The sequence below is a fragment of the Canis aureus genome, chromosome 3, assembly GCF_053574225.1.
Source record: "Canis aureus isolate CA01 chromosome 3, VMU_Caureus_v.1.0, whole genome shotgun sequence".
In the NCBI taxonomy this organism is placed as follows: Eukaryota; Metazoa; Chordata; class Mammalia; order Carnivora; family Canidae; genus Canis; species Canis aureus.
Window position 1 is genome coordinate 6,149,479 of NC_135613.1, and position 19,844 is coordinate 6,169,322.

General features: G+C 46.4%; 1 protein-coding gene and 1 long non-coding RNA gene across 11 annotated transcripts in view; one reads left to right on the top strand and one right to left on the bottom strand.

Moving 5' to 3' along the window:
* The window catches only part of CDH5 (cadherin 5), a 33,787-nt gene extending 31,141 nt beyond the window's left edge, over positions 1-2,646 (top strand). The window contains exon 12 of the mRNA XM_077885798.1: positions 719-2,646. Coding sequence (XP_077741924.1) covers positions 719-1,212 — 494 coding nt within the window. The 3' untranslated portion in view covers positions 1,213-2,646. The remainder of the gene's footprint in view (positions 1-718) is intronic.
* The window catches only part of LOC144306423 (uncharacterized), a 141,152-nt gene that overhangs the window by 100,343 nt on the left and 20,965 nt on the right, over positions 1-19,844 (bottom strand). The gene's annotated exons all lie outside the window — the stretch shown is intronic.

Here is a 19,844-nt window from a genome sequence, read left to right on the forward strand (position 1 = left end):
CCACCATCCTGGCGCTTCTCGGGAAGAGTCCAGACTCAGCTCTGCTTTTGGTAATAATGAATACTGGCGATGATCATGACCTCGCCGCCACACACAGGGTGGCCCTCAACCTCATTACTACCTTACCAAGACCAAACAAAGCAGAGAAGTGATGGTGGGCCTGACGCTGGAGGGATGGGGCGGGGCTGGCTGGGCTCTGACCCTGACGGGTACAGCAGGTGACTCTGAGGGGTGCAGGGGTGCAGCTGGGCTCTGACCCCGAGGGGTGCAGGGGTGCAGTAGGTGACCCCGAGGGTGGCAGCGGGCTGCTAGGTTGTGACCCCGAGGGGTGCAGGGATGCAGCTGGGCTCTGACCCTGAGGAGGGGTGCAGGGGTGCAGCGGGGCTCTGACCCCAAGGGGTGCAGGGGTGCAGCAGGTGACCCCGAGGGGGGCAGGGGTGCAGCAGGTGACCCCGAGGGGGGCAGGGGTGCAGCCGGGCTCCGACCCCGAGGGGGGCAGGGGTGCAGCCGGGCTCCGACCCCGAGGGGGGCAGGGGTGCAGCAGGTGACCCCGAGGGGGGCAGGGGTGCAGCCGGGCTCCGACCCCGAGGGGGGCAGGGGTGCAGCCGGGCTCCGCCCCCTCGGCGTCGGCCCACGCAGGGCCGGGCCGGCCGGGGCACTTCGGGGCGGGGCCTCGGGGGCCGGCGGGCCGGGTCTGACCAGCTGTGGCCGGCTGCAGTGATCACCCTGCTCGTCTTCCTGCGGCGGCGGCTGCGGAGGCAGGCCCGCGCCCACGGCAAGGGCGTGCCCGAGATCCACGAGCAGCTGGTCACCTACGACGAGGAGGGCGGCGGCGAGATGGACACGACCAGCTACGACGTGTCGGTGCTGCACTCGGCGCGGCGCGGCGCCCCGCCCCCGCGGCCGGCCCTCTACGCGCAGGTGCAGAAGCCGCGCCCGGCGCCCGCGGTGCACGCCGGGCCGGGGGAGATGGCGGCCATGATCGAGGCGAAGAAGGACGAGGCGGACCGCGACGGCGGCGGCCCGCCCTACGACACGCTGCACATCTACGGCTACGAGGGCGCCGAGTCGGTGGCCGAGTCGCTCAGCTCGCTGGGCTCCGGGGCCTCCGACGCGGACGTCGACTACGACTTCCTCAGCGACTGGGGCCCGCGCTTCAGGATGCTGGCCGAGCTGTACCGCGCGGAGCCCGCGGAGGAGCTGCCGTACTAGGGGCGGCGGCCCGAGCCCGGACAGCCCCGCCTCGCGGGCCGCGGGGCCGGAGCTCCGAGGGAAGCAGGCGCCGCGCCCCCAGCGCCCCAGAGCTCCCGCGGGCCCTTCACGACGCCCCGCCCGCCGCCGCGATGCCCGACCCCTCGCCGGACCGCAGGCCCCGCAGGCCCCGCAGGCCCGCCCCACGCTCGGCCGCGCTCCTGCCAGCGGCGGGGGCTCCCTCGAAGCCCCTGGGCCCCGCGGAGGGCGGAGGGCGGAGGGCGCCCGCCTGGAGCAGCCGGCGACGGCAGGGCCCGGGGGCCGCCCCAGCGTCAGCCCGGCCTGCCTCGGCCCGCACGCTCCCAGCCCTCCGCCACTCCCAGCCTCCCCGCAGCGGGCGGCCCCTCGACAGCGAACGGCCAGGGGACCTCGCCGGCCGGCCACGCCCGTTTCTGCCGCGTTGCGCCCTGAAAACTCAAAGTCGGGAAAAACGGCCTGTCGAACTGTGAAGCAACTGTGAAGCCACCCTGGAGGGACAGTGGGGGCCAAGCGTGACGTGCTGCGGCGAGGCCCTCCCCCACACCTGCACCTGTGGAGAGGGCCCGGGGTGGCCGTGACGCCCGCGCGACACCCCTCGGCAGCCGCCGCGTGTCGCCTGCGGACTCGGGCAGATGTGCTGGGAGCGCAGCCTGTCCCCGGTGTGCCTCGCCCAGTCACTCATTCATGCTCCTCTTTTCTCTCTTTCCATCCATTCCTCATCTCTTGGCTCGAAGGCCCGCGAGTAGTGACCCTCGGCAAGTCTGGCCAAAGTCCAAACCCAAACCTGACCGCACAACAGAACCGTGCTGTTTGCCTTTCCACACCTCATGGTTGCCGCATCTCAGGAAACACCCCCCCGCCCCGCCCCAGGGCCCCATCCCTCAGGCACACCCTGCACAAGGCAAGGCACCTGCCTCGTCCACACCCCGTGGCCATCCGTGCGTCTCCCACTTTCAGCCAAACATGGGTCATTCCACTACGAACATGTCCTGGAGAAATGGCATCACTTGACAGGAGAGGGCAGGAAAGGAGGGAAACTCTCCAGCTCACTCACCCTCGGTTGTGGACTAAGGTTCTCCTCTGGACAAGGCCCCTCACACTTCAGGAGATTGTAGATAACACTGACTTTTTTTTTTTGACTGATACCTAGTTTTTGTAATTCTTTTTCTTTTACTAATAATACTGACACATTTCTAGCTCTCACAAACATAGAATAAGGGTTTTTGCATAATAAGTGGGCTGCTATTTAGGTTAACAATTTTAATTCAGGTTTTTTAGTTGGATGAACAAATTCCTGTAACCTTCTTTTTCCTATCATCGTAGTAATTACTCTAGTGATAATGACTGTATATAGGCCACACTGGTGCATGGGACGTACTGTATTTTTTTATAACTAAATAAAGAAAAGTCTTGAAATTCTTTTTATTCCTAGAGCTTAGAAAGCTCATGAAACACATACATATACATCGCCACCACCACATCATCATCGAAGGAACCCTTGGGCGTGAGGGGACATTTGCAATTAGGATTTCAGACACTCTCTCTGCATTACAGCAGTGGATAACAACGGACACCTAGACCCGCCGCCTCTCCTCCCAGAGCCCAGGGCCTTCACTTGCCTCTGTACAGGCTTCCCAGTCCCACCTCCACCCTACACAACAGGCAGGGCCTCTGGAAGCTGGAGCTGCCACACCATTTGCATTTGGAAAATGAATCAGGGCAGGTGAGATTCATCAGCAGTGAGGGAGGAAATCAGCCTCTAATCGGCTGGTTGACAGGAGTGAGCAACTGGCACTGTATTGGGGGCGTGCACCCAACACTGGAGGCCTACAGGGAAAACCTCACAATCAAAATGAGAAGAGGAAACCTCCTTGTCAGACTCAGGTCTTGAATTGGGGAGTTAAGGGTTGAAGTTCACTTCAGCAAGGCCCCTGCTCCTTGACCCCTACCAGCAGGGTTTCATGGGGACTGTGACCTACAGGGATATTTTCTAAGGCTCTCAGGAGTAAATTTGGCTTCATTCCAATTCTGCTCTAACTTCCTTAGTGATTTCGTTTTTGATCCATTGGTTATTTGGAATGCATTATTTAATTTTCACATATTTATCAATTCTTCAAATTTCCCACTGTATTGATTTCTACTTTCATTCCCTTATGGCCAGAGAACATAATTTTTATGATTTCAGTCCTTATAAACTTATTTCAGACTTGTTTTATGCCTTAACATGTTTTATTCTGGAGAATATTCTGTGTGCACTTGAGAAGAATGTGTATCCTGCTGTTGGTGATGTAGTATTTTATAACTATCTGTTAGATATAGCCAGTTTGTAGTGTTGTTCAAGTCTTTTATCCCTCACTGATCTGTCTACTAGTAGTCTACCTATTATTAAAAGTGGGGTGCTGAAATCTCCAACTACTATAGTTGAGTTGTCTATTTCTCCCTTCAATTTTGCTTCATGTATTTTGAGTCTCTGTTGTTAGGGGCGTATAGGTTTATAACTGTTATACCATCCTGAAGGATTGACCCTTTTAGCATTATAAATTGTACTTTTGTAACTGCTAACAATTTTAACTAGTCTTTTTCATCTAATGTTAGTATAGTCACTCCAGCTCTCTTTTGATGTGTATCTTTCTATCCTTTAACTTTCAAGCAATTTGTGTCTTTTAATATAAAGTGTGTCTTCTGTGGACAAAATATAATTGGATGGTGGCAGTTAATCCATCCTACTAATCTCTGGTATTTGATTGGCATGTTTTTTTTATTTTTATTTATTTATGATAGTGAGAGAGAGAGAGAGAGGCAGAGACATAGGCAGAGGGAGAAACAGGCTCCATGCACTGGGAGCCCAACATGGGATTCGATCCCAGGTCTCCAGGATCCCGCCCTGGGCCAAAGGCAGGCGCTAAACCGCTGTGCCGCCCAGGGATCCCCTGATTGGCATGTTTAATCTTTTTACATTTAATGTAATTACTGATAAGGTAGGATATATGTCTGCTGTTTTCTTATTTTTCTCTAAGTCTTATCTTTTTTGTTCCTCTATTACCCCATTACTGCCTTCTTTTATGTTAAATAGGTATTTTCTATGTACCATTTTAACTCTCGTCATGTCTTTTACTTTATTTTTTTCCTCAGTGGTTCCCCCTGAGATTGTATTTAAAATCTTATACAATCCAGTTAGAATTTTTACTAATTTAAATACTGTACAAAACTTTGTTCCTATATAGCTCTACTCTCTCTCTCTCCTCCTTTGCATTATATTGTTGAACATATTACATTTTTATACCTTGTAAGCCCATCAACACAAATTTATAGTTATTTGCTTTATTCAGTTGTCTTTTAAATCAGATAGGAGGGGGGAAAGTTACATGCAAAAATATGCCTATCTAAATTTTTATATCTACCTATATAGTTACCTTTACTGCTGATCTTTATTTTTTCATATGGATTCAAGTTAACTGTCTGTGTCTTTTCATTTCAGCCTGAATGACTCTCTTTAGTAATTTTTGTGGGGAAAGTCTGGTAGTGAAAAATTCTCTCCATTTTGCTTATCTGGGCATTGATTTCTCCTTTATTTTTCCAAAATATAGAATTCTTGACTGATAACCCTTTTCTTTCAGCACTATGAATATCATCCCACTGCCTTCTGGCCCCCCTGACTTTTGATGAGAAATTGGCTGCTAATCTTATTAAGGAAACTCTATGTGATAAATCATTTTTCTCTTACTGCTTTGAATATTCCCTTTTTGATCTTCTATAATTTCATTATGATGTGTCTAGGATAAATCCTAAACTTATCTTATTAGAGTTTATTGAACTTATTGGATGTATAAATTAATATTTTCACCAAATTTGAAAGTTTGGGGCCATTATCTCAGATAATGGCCATCTTCAGATACTCTTTCTGCCCCTCATGCTCTCTAGCTCTCTCTCTTCTCTAGGATTCCCATTATGCATATATGAGTATGTTTGATATATATAGTAGATATCGAAGGCTCTGTTCATTTTCTTCATTCTTTTTGTTTTTGTTATTCCTCAGACTAGATCATCTCAGTTGATCTATCTTCAAGTTTACTGATCTTTCTTCGGCTAACTCACATCTGTTCTTGAGCTCTTCTGAATTTTTCATTTTGGTTTATTATATTTTCTTTTTATTTTTTAAGACTTTATTTATTTATTCATGAGAGACAGAGAGAGGGGGGGGGGCAGAGACACAGGCAGAGGGAGAAGCAGGCTCCATGCAGGGAGCCCGGTGTGGGACTCAATCCTGGGTCTCCAGGATCAGGCCCTGAGCTGAAGGCAGTGCTAAACTGCTGAGACACCCAGGCTGCCCATTGTTTATTATATTTTCAACTCCAAAGTTTCTGGGTTTTTTTTTTTAATACTTTCTACCTCTTTACTGATATCTTTTTGGTGAGACACAATCCTCACGTTTTTCTTTAGTTCTTTAGACATGGTATCCTTTAGTTTTTTCAAAGTATTTTAAATAACTAGGTTTAAACTCTTTGTCTAGTAAGTCCAACATCTGGATTTCTTTAGGGATAGTTTTTATTAATTGCCTTTTTCCTATGAATGGGCCATACTTTCTGGTTTCTTTGTATGTCTCATAATTTTGGTAGAGAGTTAGAATATTTTAAATAATATAATATGGCAACTATGGAAACCATACCCTTGCCCTCCAAGGTTTGTTAGTTTTGGTCTTTGTTGCTGCTACATTTTGTTTAGCGGATTTCCTAAACTAATGCTATAAAATTTATACTCTTTACTGTGTGTGGCCACTGAAGTCTCTGCTTGGTGGTAGTCAGCTAATGAGTGGTAGATACCCCCTTAAATGCCTAGAACCAATAAATCTCTCAGCACTTGCTAAAAGGCACTGTGTGTAAGTCGCAAAACTTCTTCAAAGCTCAGGCAGGCAGTTTACAACTCAGTCTTAGCCTTCCCTTTCTGACTGCACAGAGCCTCAAGGTCAACCAGAAGTGAGCGCTTAGAGTTTCCCCTGGTCTCTCTGGGGCATGTGCTTCGACCTACACATGTGTGTGGCTTTTCAGATTCCCAGGAATATACCAAAGATTTTTAAATGAGTGGACAGCCATTCCCTGATTTTTCCTTTTAAAATTTTTGGTCATCTTCTTATTTGCCCAAGTTATTATCACTACCTCAGGCAGTTGTGATGTCAAAGGATTACCACTGATTGTTTTCAACAAATACCTTCAGGAAAAAAAGCCATTTGCATTGAGTAAATTTCAGGTCAGAGGAAATAAAAGCAAGCTTTCAAACAAGGCCTTCTAAGGACCACCAAACAGGTCAAATAATGACAATTACTTGGGAATTGGGCTTTGGAGGAGCTCCAACACCACTCTTCCCCTTCCAGTAGCTGCTAGGCTATTGATTTTCATTTTGATGGTGGGGCTCTTAGGTTTCAAGGCTACTGCAGGGCAAAGAGAGGGAAATGGAATAGGGTAAGTTAAAACACCACAAAGATCACTGTTCTTACCAAGATTTAGCCACTTCTCATGAATTAACACTCCCAGAATTGTTGATAGAATTTGATTAATTTCCAGAGGGCTAAAAAACGTTGATTTTGGCAATTTTTTCCAGTGTTCTCATTCCTTTTATGGAAAACAAGATTTTTTTATTCTGCCATTCCTGTTGGTGTCAACCTGACCACCACCACCACCTAGGCTGGTTTTTGAGCTCCGTTTTCCTACCTATCTATTGTCTAATCCAGAGCCTTGCCCTCTGAACTCAGAGCTGCCCATCACCTGGAGCTCATGAGATTTGTCCACTACCTTTTCCTCCAAGAAGCCTCCCAGGCTTCAAGTCACCTCTTAGCCCTCCAACCCTCCAGTAGGGTCTGGCTCTGAACTCTCAGCCATTCTAGTTACTTCTTCTCTTTGGTTCCTGTTTATCCTGAGGTTGGAGGAGTGATTTTTGTGAAGGCAACGGCTTGCCTCTGAATTCGCAGCCTGTGGTAGACACCACACTAGGGCACAAACCCGGTGCTCCCCGGATTTGGCTAACCACACTGCCCCAGTGAACCTGGGCCCTGGACCTGGCAAAAGTACACAGGAGCAGCAGAGGTTCAAAGCCCTTTCCCTTATCCCAGGTCAAATCTATGAAGCCAACATGACCTTCCTCTTCATGGAAGACTAAAGTGAGACCCAGAAAGGGTGCAACATGACCAAAGCCACACAGTAAGTTAGAGACTAGGGCTAGAATCCCTGTCCTGGGTTCCCCAAAAATGTGGATCTATAGGAGACTTACCCAGACCTGGGGGTTGAAGGCTGGACCAGGAAGTGCTAACCATCTTTATTAAGCTGGTCCTGGGAAAAATGACCACTTGGGGGCGCATGGCATAAACGAATGCTCAGCAGCAACCGCAGTGCAGTGCACCAGATATCTTGATGTGGACCAGAGGCTCTGAGCAGTCTGGGCCTTGACAGAAAACCTGAATCAGAGAGGCAGTGACAAAGTCCAGCCCCATAACCCACATTAGGCTCTGGCTCTGTCCCTCCCTTTGAGCCAGGCTCTGATGTGGGAGAGCCTAGGACCTAGTTCTCCACCTTCCTAAGGAAACAGGGCACCTATGACCTCCAGCAGTCCTCTTGGCACTGAGAATCTCAACTCCTAGGGATCTTCTAGCCTGGCTGGGAGCTTTATAAGGTCACAGTCCACTGCACAATCCCTCCTGGCACCAACCCTGCCTCAGGGTCCATGCCCAGCCCTCCTGCTCTTCCCTGCCCTTTCACCAAACCAATCCTGGAGCATGGACTCTGAGTCAGAAACAATGTCCATCCCTGAGTGCCCTGTTTCCTGGCACCTCCCAGATCAAGGATACACACAATAATAAATCCTACTGTCCTCAAGGTGATGGACTGAGTCTCTGATGCTCACAACCAAAACCCTAGTCCACCCAGCAATCCCCCTTCTAAATATTAGCCTAGGAGGCACACAGAAAGTACATCTGCCCCAGCGTTAATTTCTGGTTATGTACAAGGCAAAAAAAAATGGAAACAGTGGAAATATCCAAGAAATTGGTAGGTAAATTATGGAAGATACATAAAAAGAAATACTGGGCAGCCATTAAAAGTCATGTTGTCACATAGTGGTCTTGAGCTGAACTCAAAGTCGAGAAAAAAGGCAGAATCCAATGCATTATTTATAGTTGGATCCCAATTTTTTTTTCTTACTAGTAGATATTCATCTCCAGGTTTTGGAATTACTAGGAATTTTTCTTTTCTTCTTAATTCTGTTTTCCAAATTTTCTATTTCAGCACGCACTATGTTTGTAATCAGAAAGGACATTATTTTAATGCTAATAGGTAATCACTTTCTTCTAATTGAAAAACAGTGAATATGATAAGCAAAATGTATCCTCAAATATCATTTTTTAACATTGAGTTTTTGTTTTAAAAAAATGAGTTTCCAATTTATTAAAAAACACTTTCTGGTTTTTAAATTAACCAAACTGGGGCACCTGGGTGGCTCAGTCAGTTAAGTCTCTGCCTTTGGTTCAGGTTATGATCCCAGTATCCTGGGGTTGAACTCTGCATTAGACGCCCCCACGCAGTGGGGAGTATACTTTTCTCTCTGCCCACTCTCCCCACACTTCCTGCTTGTGCCCTCTGCTCTCTCTCTCTCTCTCAAATAAATAAAATATTTTTAAAATAATTAATTAGGGGATCCCTGGGTGGCTCAGTGGTTGAGCTCCTGCCTTCAGCCCAGGGCATGCGTGATTCTGGAATCCCGGGATCTAGTCCCACATTGGGCTCCTGGCATGGAGCCTGCTTCTCCCTCTGCCTGTGTCTCTGCCTCTCTCTCTCTCTCTCTCTGTCTCTCATGAATAAATAAAATATTTTAAAAATAAAATAATTAATTAACCAAACTGCTTTTAAAACCATTGCTTTTGAACCAGGCAAAACTATTGCTAGAAGGTTTATTAATTTGATTTTTTTTTTTTTAATTTTTGAAAGCATTTATTTGGAGTCCTTTAACACCAAATTTCCATGAACTTTCTACAGCAGAGCAATTGCAGTCCACGTAATGAGAAAAACCTGGTTTTCCAGACAGGTGATCTTCATACGATTCTGCAAAAGCATAGAAATACCCTACATTACTCTTTCTCAAAGTTGTAAGAGAAAGAGCCGGAACCATTTTCCCACAGCCCATCCTGAGGCCATCTGGGGATGTCTGGGAAAGCTCTGTAGCACCAACATTCAGAAATTTCACAGGACTTTACAATGCGCTTTTCTGGCCTGCGGCATTAAAAGCAAAATTGACTTAATACACTCCTGAGTAATGGTTCCTGGAGGGACATTTAACGATGTTACACAGGAAGCTGTGCAAGGAAGTCTTGTTTTTTGATGAGACTCTGAGCCGGAAGTGAGTCTTCCTTTCCATCAAAGGGAAAAAAACAAAAGTTCTACCTTTGAGTTCAAGGGTTTTCCTTGCTAAGCAGAAGACGACCTTCAGGTGGAGAGCGTTTGGCAGGAGAAAAAAGCCCCACCTGGGGCAAACAGGTCACAGTCCACTGAAAGCAGCTAACGTTTTGCAGAGCACAGAGAAGGGTGACAAGTGATCTGGGGCTTGCTTGCTCTTTCTTTCTTTCTTTCTTTCTTTCTTTCTTTCTTTCTTTCTTTCTTTCTTTCTTTCTTTCTTTTTCTTTCTCTTTCTTTCTTTCTTTCTTCCTTCCTTCCTTCCTTTCACACCAATTCTAGTACAGACATATAACAAAATACTACTGAACAACAAAAAGGAAGGAAAAATTGATACATACAATGACTTGAATGGATCTCAAATGAATTATGCTAAGTAAAAGAGGATAGATTCCAAAGACTACATATTTTGTGATTCCATTTATACAACATCTGAAAAAGGCAAAACTAGAGCAACAGAGAACAGATCAGGATTTCCAGGAGTTGGCAAGGAAGGAGGATTTGACTAACAAAGAGAAGTTGCCCAAGGGAGATTTTGGGAGTGACAGGACTGTTCAGTATTTTATCTGTAGCAGTGGTTAACCAAGCCCATGTATTGGCAAAATCATAGAAGTGTACTCCCCAAAAAAGTGAGTATTACTGTATGTAAATATACATTTCTTTAAATCAACATTTTTTTAATGGAGAGATATTTAATCAGGGTCTGTCTCATTTTATTTTTATTATTATTATTGTTATTATTTTTATTTTTTAGAAAGTGTGCACAAACAGGGCGAGAGGGGCGGAGGGAAAAGGAGAGACTCTTAAGCAGACTCCACACCCAGCACAGCGCCCAATGTTGGGTTCCATCTCAAGACCCTGAGATCATGACCTGACCTGAAATCAAGAGTCAGGCGCTTAACCGACTGAGCCACCCAGGCGCCCCGTCTCATTTTAAAAGTGATTGGTTATTGGTCACATCATTGGCACACAAGGCCAAGTGTATGTACTCACTTACTTGTGTATTCTGTCTTTTCCAAAATATCTGTTGAACAATATGCTAATGAACAAATTCCCTTGACTTTGCTCCTGTCATCTCCTGAAGCCCTCTCCTCTAAACTGTGCCGGCCTTAGTTGAGGCCCTCTTCCTTCTCTACTATGGTATTCCCCAAATTCCCCAGTTGCTCTTTCTACCTCTAGCCTCAACCCCCACCAGTCATTCTCCTGCTTTCACTGAAGTTATGTGTCTCCAGTGCATATCAGATCTTGCACTCCCTTAAGCTCAACAAACAGAATTTTTCAAACTTTCCATGGCTCTCCATGTCAGATGACAGAGCCTAAACTCCTCAGCCTACTACCCAAGGCCCTGCATAATCTGGCTTTTCCTTAACATTTTAATCTCTTTATTGCCATACTTGCCTTCATGCCAAACACTGTCACATTAAGCTGTTAGCCCTTCCTCAGAAAAATGGCAGGCTGTCTTAGTGGTCAAAATATGCACTGCCCTTCCCCATGGGAGAATTACACATACCCAACCCATTGATGTCAAGCTTGGGTGGGTGATTCAATTTGTTGAATGTGAGTGAAACTTGCCATTTTGGAGCAGAAACTTGAAGAACAAGCTTGTGGTTGCACCAGCTCTATTCTCTCTGCCCCAGCAATGAACATATAACATGAGCAAAAAACAAACTTTCATTTTTGCAAGCCACTGAGATTTGGGGGGGGCTGTTTGTTAGCACAGCATAACTTAGCCTAAACTGATCGAAACATTCCATTGGAACCCAAGCTCCATAACTGTTCCCTTTGTAACCCCTATGTGCGATACAGACACATGGCTGGCAGTACGTATTTGCTGAATGAATGGAAATAGTCAGTGAATTAATGAGCCCATGACCTCTGGGCCTTTGCACACATTGTTCTCTCAGTAAAGAGTCCCTTCTTTGCATCTTCACTTGCCCAATTCCACCTCAAAGATATCCTCCTCCAAGAAGCCATCTTCACCCATCACTCTCTCCTCCCTAAGAACTCAGTATATATTTCTGCTCTCATAATAACTGTCTGTCTTCTTTCCCTGACCATAAGACCCTTAGACAAGGCCAGATCCACCTCCCCTTGGTGGCCCTATGCCCAGCACACACAGTCCACAACAAATGGATGGATGAATGAATAAAGGGGTAAAGGAGTAGGGAGCTTCCAATTCCTTCAGGTAATCACAGGCTTTCTCCACTGCAGGCCTTTGCTTATGCTGTTCCCCTGGAAAAAAAAATCAGTCCCTTCCCTATTTGCTACCCTAACCCTTCTAAATCCTTTAGGGTCCCCTGCCCCTTCCACTGCACATTCCTGTCATAGTTAAGTCATTCATTCTCCCCTGTTCCCATAAATTCAATACACCCCTTCAACAAAGCCTTTATCACATGGCACTGAGATCTTCTACAGACTGTCTCTATGAGCACTCAGGCCCTGCCTGAGTCTGATTCCATCCCTGTGTCCCCATACCTAGGAGTTGATAACAATGACAGCAACAACAAATAATAAAGATAACCAACCAGGGTATGCTCTGGTTAGATAAACAGATGAATGAACGTGAATGGGTTCTAGCACATCCTTCCACTGACCTTCAGAAAGCCCAGACTCATCACTAGAGGAGCACATTCTGAATGTGATGGGGGCTGAGCTGACGGATGCTTTGCTACCCCAGATGACTGCTCGCCCAGGCCCCTGCTCCTGTCCCTACCCTCATGGTCACGTGACCCCACCAGTGCGTGCAGGACACTGTAGGGACCAGCACACTATCCCACTTCCCAATCACTGACTCCCCCACCAGCAACCTGGAAGAAGTATCCCAGAGCATGACTCCAGGGAAGTGTGTGCACCAGGTCTGTCAGCCCTGGAGCCTCCTCTACTCTGTCACCAATAGGGGACAAATGGGAGAGGGGAGGAATGGAGAAAGATTTGCAGAAAAGGAGGAATGGGAGGGAATCTGCATCCATCCCGAAGTCAACACGCATGGCCAGTTGCATAGTTGACTACAGACGTGACTGGGAACTCGGAACATAACAGCTAACACCCAAGTCAAGAAACACTAATCGCTCCGCATGATGCTTTCCCTCCTCTGACTCTTGCTCCAGAGAATCCCGAGGGAATCAAGGAGAATGAGAGGGGTGAAAGAAAAAGCAGCACTTATCCAGAACTCATGCTAAAGGCAGACCTCCAGGAACTTCGATCCTCTAGAAACCAACCAGGAACCAGAAGCAAATAAAAAGCTCCATCAGAAATGTCAAAGTCATGAAAGTAAGGAAAGAAGGAGAAACTCTTACAGATTGGAAGAATCTGAGGACACACAATCACCATGAACAATGTGGGATTCTGGAGCAGATCCTGAAACAGAAGAACATTTGAGGAAAACTGGTGAAATTCACGTAAGCAACAATAATTGTATCGTACCGCTGTTGTTAATTGGTTTTGATCACTGGGCTGTGGTTTTGAAAGTTGTTATCATTAGGGGAAGCTGGATGAAGGATACACATGAATTCTGTTTTTCGAATATTTTTATAAGTCTTAAAGTATCTTAAAATAAAGAAGTGTGCTTTGTTTTGCCTTCCAGAGGACTTGTGCGCAGCAGCCATCAATCTCCTGGTGAGAATTCATTCTCACTAGACCTAGTTTTTTACTGAATTGTCTGTGAATATAGCTTATTTATTTAGCAGTCATGGATATTATTGTCTCAAGAAACTTACAGGTCTGCTGTGAAGCTTTGAAGTCATGAACGGGAGGAGGAGGAGAGCTAGAAGTGACACACTGAGAAGTGTCAGGGAGAGAGAAAGAGCTACAGGGCTGCCATTCGGGGCCATTAGTGCCAGGGCAGATCTGCCCATGCGCCTGAAGGACCCCCCAGAGGCAGCTGCCTGTTCCAGCTCAGTCGACCCTGTGTCTTTATGATTCGATTCGACTTGCATAGGAAGTGTTTATGGAGCCTTGAGCCATGCCCTGAGTTGGGGACACTAGGTTCCTGCCCTCCAAAGGCTCACAAATGGGGAGGCATGTGTGTACAAACACAAAAGAAAACATTACACAATTTCTATCATTTTGAAATGCGAAGCGTGTTTAGGAACCCCAGATCCCTAATAATTAATTCAACCTCCAAGAAGATACGGTCAGAGAAGCTGCTGAAGGGGGTCTTTGGAAGTTAGAGGCAGCTGGAGCACGGGGGTTCAGGTGGAGAGTGACTGCAATGGAACCTACGAGGTGAGCGGGGACCAGATCAGAAAAATTCTAACTTGCTTTCCAGTGTGGACTCTGCAAACAGAAGCTACTGAAGGCCTTAAGCAAAGACCTGGGTTGATTTAAGGAAGCTCCATGGTTGCAGTGTGGAGGGGTGTTCTTTCTTCAAGACTGAACTGAGAAGTTATGTCAAGGCCACTGTGCGTCCTGTTTTAGGGGGCGGAATGCCTGCAGCACACTGTGAGGGTGAAAATGAACAAGGCGATAGTCCAAACAGAGATGCTGAGGAACAGTTCCTTCCCCACGGGGCTGAATTCTCAAGACTCTGCTGTCCACCAGGCTGCCCTGCCTTGCCCTGTGTGTAAAGGCTCAGCTGCTCCAGGCTGGGATGTGCACGGTCCATGCCTTCAGATGGCATGGTTACTGTACTTCTGGGGGACAAGTTCTCCTGGTAGCATTTCAAATCCATCCCAGGCAGCTCAAAACGAATAGCAGCCAGACTACCTCCTAACGGAGGGGCAAAGAGGGGCACTATCTCCCTCTGACCGTCCAGGCTTCCTGCTGTCTCCACTCTCTTAAGTCTCCAAGCCGCTGTGCCTGCTTAAGAGGAGCAGGTGCAGAGGGCAGCAAAGCCCCCCAGAGCGGTCACATCGGGTGTCGGATTCTCTGTTCTTCTGAGTCTTGTGAATGTGTGTGGGTGATGTGGAGACGTACCCGAGTCCCCAAGAATCACCAGGAACTCTGATAGAGAGGACTAGGACAGAAAAGAGAGGCAGGGTTTAGGGTTCCCTTCACACTTGTTAGCTGCCCCAGCAGAGGGGGCCATAGGCTGAAGATGCTGGAGACGCAGGTCCCAGGCAGTGCCTTCATAAGACCCTTCTGCTGGACCAAGGTACTGAAAGAGCAAGCAGTGTGCTGCAGGGAGCACAGCAGGTAAAGGGCAGAGCAGAAACAGAACCAGGTTTTCTGCCTCCAAACCCAGACCTCCTGAGCCAGTCCAGAGCGAACTTCTCTGTGCTTTCCGGAACTTAGAGAGAGCAAAGACCTCATGCAGTCTCGTGTTCCAGCCCTACCTCCCACCGACAAATGCATCGGGCACCGACTCTGTGCCAGGCCAGCCCCTCCTGAACCACGACTCTCCCCTGTAACTATCCTCTAAGACGGGTGGTAGAAATGCCTGACACATATGCAGGTTTTCTATAAATGTTTTCTGCACCACTGGTTTATTCATATACCATCTTCTTCCAAAGAGAATCAAAGCCACTTAAAAACACACACATACTACGGATAATGTTTTCTCTAACAAGCGAGTAACTAGGAGCAAAGGAAACATACACACATCTCAATTTTTTTAAATAAGTGAGTGAATCAGGACAAGAGAAACACATGCATTACAATATTTTTTTTTTAAATAAGTGAGTGAAGTGGGACAAAGGAAAATAAAGGATAAGGAATCAAAGAAAAAACTGGAGATGGCTCTGAAAGACACAATCCCTGCACTTGCCAGAGGGGGACCCCAAAGATTGGCTGTCAGTAACAACCACTATAGTGGGAAGCTCCCTCTATCTTAAGGTTCACAATATTCAAGAGATACCTAAAAATAAACAAAAAGGAAAAATGTTGTTTAGAAGAAGTGAAACTATTTTTGCTACTAAGCATGGAAAGGAAGTTTGCTGAGGGACTTAATAGATACTAGCTCCTTCCCTTTGCCCCTCTGCCTGAAATCCCAATCCCTCCTCCACGCTCCAGCTGGGAGCCAGCCTAGACTGCCTCAACCGGGCAGATGCACAAAAAATGGGGCACTTTTGCTTTTTTAAAGACTTTTTCTCAAAAGTATAATATACGTACATTAAAATGCACATGAGAGGACCGTTCAGGGAATGTTCACAAACAAAATACACCTACGTACTCAGCACCCAGATCGAGAAACAGTATTACCAGCACACCTGAAGCCCCCTCCCAGCCAATACCTCACCAATACCTCACCAAGGGCAAACTGCCCAGACTTCTAACACGGTAGATGTGCTTTTCTTATTTTGGAGCATTATATAAATAGAATCATTCAGTGTCTGGCTCCTCTTGCTCAACCCTGTTTGTCAGTTGCGCATACATTTCTTGTACTGTAGTGTGTTTACTCTCCTTGCTATACTCCAGCATGTGGCTATCCACAATTTATTCTCCTGTAGATGGACAGGTTCATCCATTCTTGGTCAGGAAAATAAAGACAATCACAGGTTGCACATGGCTGTTTTTAACTAAGTTAGTTAGTAACTAGTTAATAATTTAAGTGCTTGAGTTCAGAAGATGCCAATGTTATTTTTCTAAACTTTTAAATTAGACTCAAATGCACCATCTGAAAACTGTCAGTCTGGCAGCTGTCATTATTTTGATCACTGAAATCTATTTTTGTAACCAAAGATGTCTCAGTCCTGTGGCCAGGGAACCAAAAAAAAACATATAGAAAAGCCATACAATTTTTTTTTTTTGCTCTTTTGCAATTAGACATTCAACATTTGTAGTAGGCAACATTTATTGAGACTTCACTATGCGATGGGAACTGTACTAAACATTTTGCTTGCATTATTCCTTTCAACTCTGGCAACAACCCTGTGGAATAGTTTCACTTTTATTACTCTCATTTTTCAAGCTTTGTCCTCAGTACTTAGTGTAGGATCTAGTACAAACCAGGCACTCAGTAAGTGCTTATTAAGCCAGGCAGTGAATGAACGATAACAGCTACCACTTATACAGCCCATAGTACATACCAGAAACTGTGCCAAAAGTTTACATTCATCATCCCATTTAATCTTCCCAAAAAACCTGAGATAGTATAGGAGACACTTTGGGGAGTTTTGTTCAACTCACAAATCCCTACTTTCTCTGAGAACTATCCCCTGCTCATGCAAACCTCCACTAGCTGTCACGTTTGTGCTGTATGACCCCATCCGTTTGGTCACAGTTGATTGGAACAGAAGTAGACACTTGATGAGACTCAGCCAATCAGATTCTCTCTTGGGAATCCGAACTTGACCTTGAAAGATGGTCAGTTGGTTTTGCTCATGGTGGGAATTGAGGTGCTATCAACTCACCCCCAAGCTGGAGTATAGACTTTTTTATGGAATAATGGATAAAGAGGAGAGAAGGGATCCCTGGGTGGCGCAGCGGTTTGGTGCCGGTGCATGGAGCCTGCTTCTCCCTCTGCCTATGTCTCTGCCTCTCTCTCTCTCTCTCTCTCTCTCTCTATCATAAATAAATAAAAATTAAAAAAGAAAAAGAGGAGAGAAGTGCAGAGACAAGAGGGTCCCACCTGCTTCTCTGTTCCTGCTCTAGGCCCTCGAAAAAGTCCAGATTTAGATAGTTAAGGTTTTTTTTTTAAGATTTTATTTATTTATTTATGAGAGATACAAAGAGAGGCCGAGACACAGGGAGAGGGAGAAGCAGATTTCCTGCAGGGAGCCCAATGCGGGACTCAATACCAGGACCAGGGATCACACCCTGAGCCAAAGGCAGACGCTCAACCACTGAGCCACCCAGGTGTCCCTGGATGGGTAAGTATTATCTTTCTCCTTCCATATATGATTAAACTGAAGCTCAGAGGAAGTAAAGTGACTTGCCCAGAGTCACAATCCAGTAAATGGCAGAGCAAAGACTTGAACTCAGGTCTGCCCAAGTCTGCAAACTGAGCTGTTTCCCCTTCCACACACTGATGTCCCTTGGTCCAGATCTCTGAGAGCACCCCCAGATCAATCTTTCATCCCTGCTGCAAGCTTTTTTGAAGACCAGGGCCACATCTGACTCGTTGCAGCATCTCCACCTGGGCTGAACACTGTCAGGTGTCAATGGCCAGCCACCAGGATGGAGATTTCATAGGGCCAAACAAAACACCGTGGTGTGACTGATGGGAAGTTAATGAGTTTTGTGAATATAAATTATAGAGGTAGAAAAGTGGGGCATGGAAATGAGATACTTCCTAATGACCCTGACAGAGGAGCCAGTGAGCAACTGATGAAAGTCCATAGCAGCCATAGCTGGAGAGGGACCACCAGCAAACTAAAGATGGTAGGAGGGTACAGTATGCCACCCTGGAAAATAGAGAATACCTAAATCTTCCTCATGACACAAACCTCAGCCTGGCTGCCTTGAGTTCACCCTTGGCCAAATAAGAGAAGTGAGAATTGGTTCTGGTCCAGGCCAAATGTGGGGGACTGGCCAACATCAGGGGCTGAACCCACAGCACATCATTGACCAAAGTCCTCATCCTACAGAGACTGAACCATTTGAACCCCTCTGCACACATGTACTCCACCCCATCTTCTGCAAGGTCTTCAAAAACACCAAGCTGATCAGGTCACCCCCTCCATAAAGCCCTCATGTGGCCCCCAAGGCCCTCAGCCTGTTATTCAAGGCCTTTACAATCTGCTGTGATACAGTGAGAGATAGATTTTGTGATAGCAGCACCTTTCCTTATATTAGGTTTTGTGCAGAGCTCCTAAGATTCCTGGAATTTCCTAAGTGATAGGAGAATCTTTGGTTATTCATTACAAGCCCTTTTGATCACACCTAAGTTTATGCCAATGAGGCGATTTCTGATGGGACCCTAACACAGCTTCGGAATAGGTATGGTCACCAGAAAGGTCAAGTGGTGGAACTTTCAGCCCCACCCAATAACCTTCAGGAAGAGGGACAGGGTAGGGTGACAGTGGTGGTGGCTGGAAATTAAGCTGTATAAAACCTCTTAAATAATGAGGTTTGATGAGCTTCCTGATGGGTAAATATGTCAAAGTGCTTGGAGGGTGATGTTCCCAGAGAGATCATGGAAACACCACACATTAACCCTGCATAAGCTTGCCCTATGCATCTCTTCCATCTAGTTGTTCCTAAGTTGTATACTTTGTAATAAACTGATAAACCTAAGCAAAATGTCTCCCTGAGTCCTGCGAACCATTCTAGCAAATTATTGAACCCAAGGAGGGGATCAAGGGAAACCTCGACTTAGAGCCAGAATTGTAGCCTGGTGAGTGGGACCTAGAGTGGTGAGCAGTCTTGTGGTATTGAGCCTTTAAGTTACGGGGTGTCTATGTGAACCTCTGGTAGTTACTGTCAGAACTGAATTGAATTGTTGGAAGCTCAACTGGTATCTGAGGAGTTGGAGAATTGGTTGTTAGTGTTAGAAAACACTATGGACCTGCCGTTTCAGCCTTCTCTTATAATACACCGCTCACTCGCACTCAAGTTTGCTCCCAATATTCCAAGTTACTGTATTCCTGACAATTTAAAAGAACTTTAAACTCAACTCAAGGAGCACGATCTCAAAACAGCCTATTCTAACCTCCTCAGATTGAGTTAGGTGTCCTTCCTTTGCACACATCTAGCACAGAAAACATACTATTGTGACCACGGGTTTACACGTCTGCCTTTGCTAACAGATTGTGGGCTCCTTAAGAGCATGGACTTGGTTTTTCTACATCATTTCTTTTTTTCACCGGTACACAGCAAACTGCTAGGTCTATAGTGGACATTGGTAAGTACATATGGGATGCACGGGTGTATAGATGCAGGTAGGGTAGATAGTTGGGTAAATGGCTGGATAAATGGGAGTGTAAGGATGGCTAAATGGATAGGAGGAAGAATAAGTGGATGTGTGGGAGGATACGGAGGTGGATAGATGAGAGGAAGGTTAGATAGATGACAGATGGATGGTGGGTGGACAGGAAGGTAGGAGGAGGGATAGGTGGGTAAGTGAGAGGATAGATGGGTGAATGAGCGGATAAATGGATAGATGATAGGACGATGGGAGTAAGGACACGTGGATAGGAAGGATAGGATTCATGTATCCATCTAGGAAAATAGATGGATACATGAATAGATAGAAATGGATGCGTCCATCAATTCCAATGCCTACACGTCCAAGCCTAGGGTTCTGCCCTAGACTCCTCTCAGAGTTCTGCTGCCTGCCAGTGAGTCCTGAAATCCAACATGTAT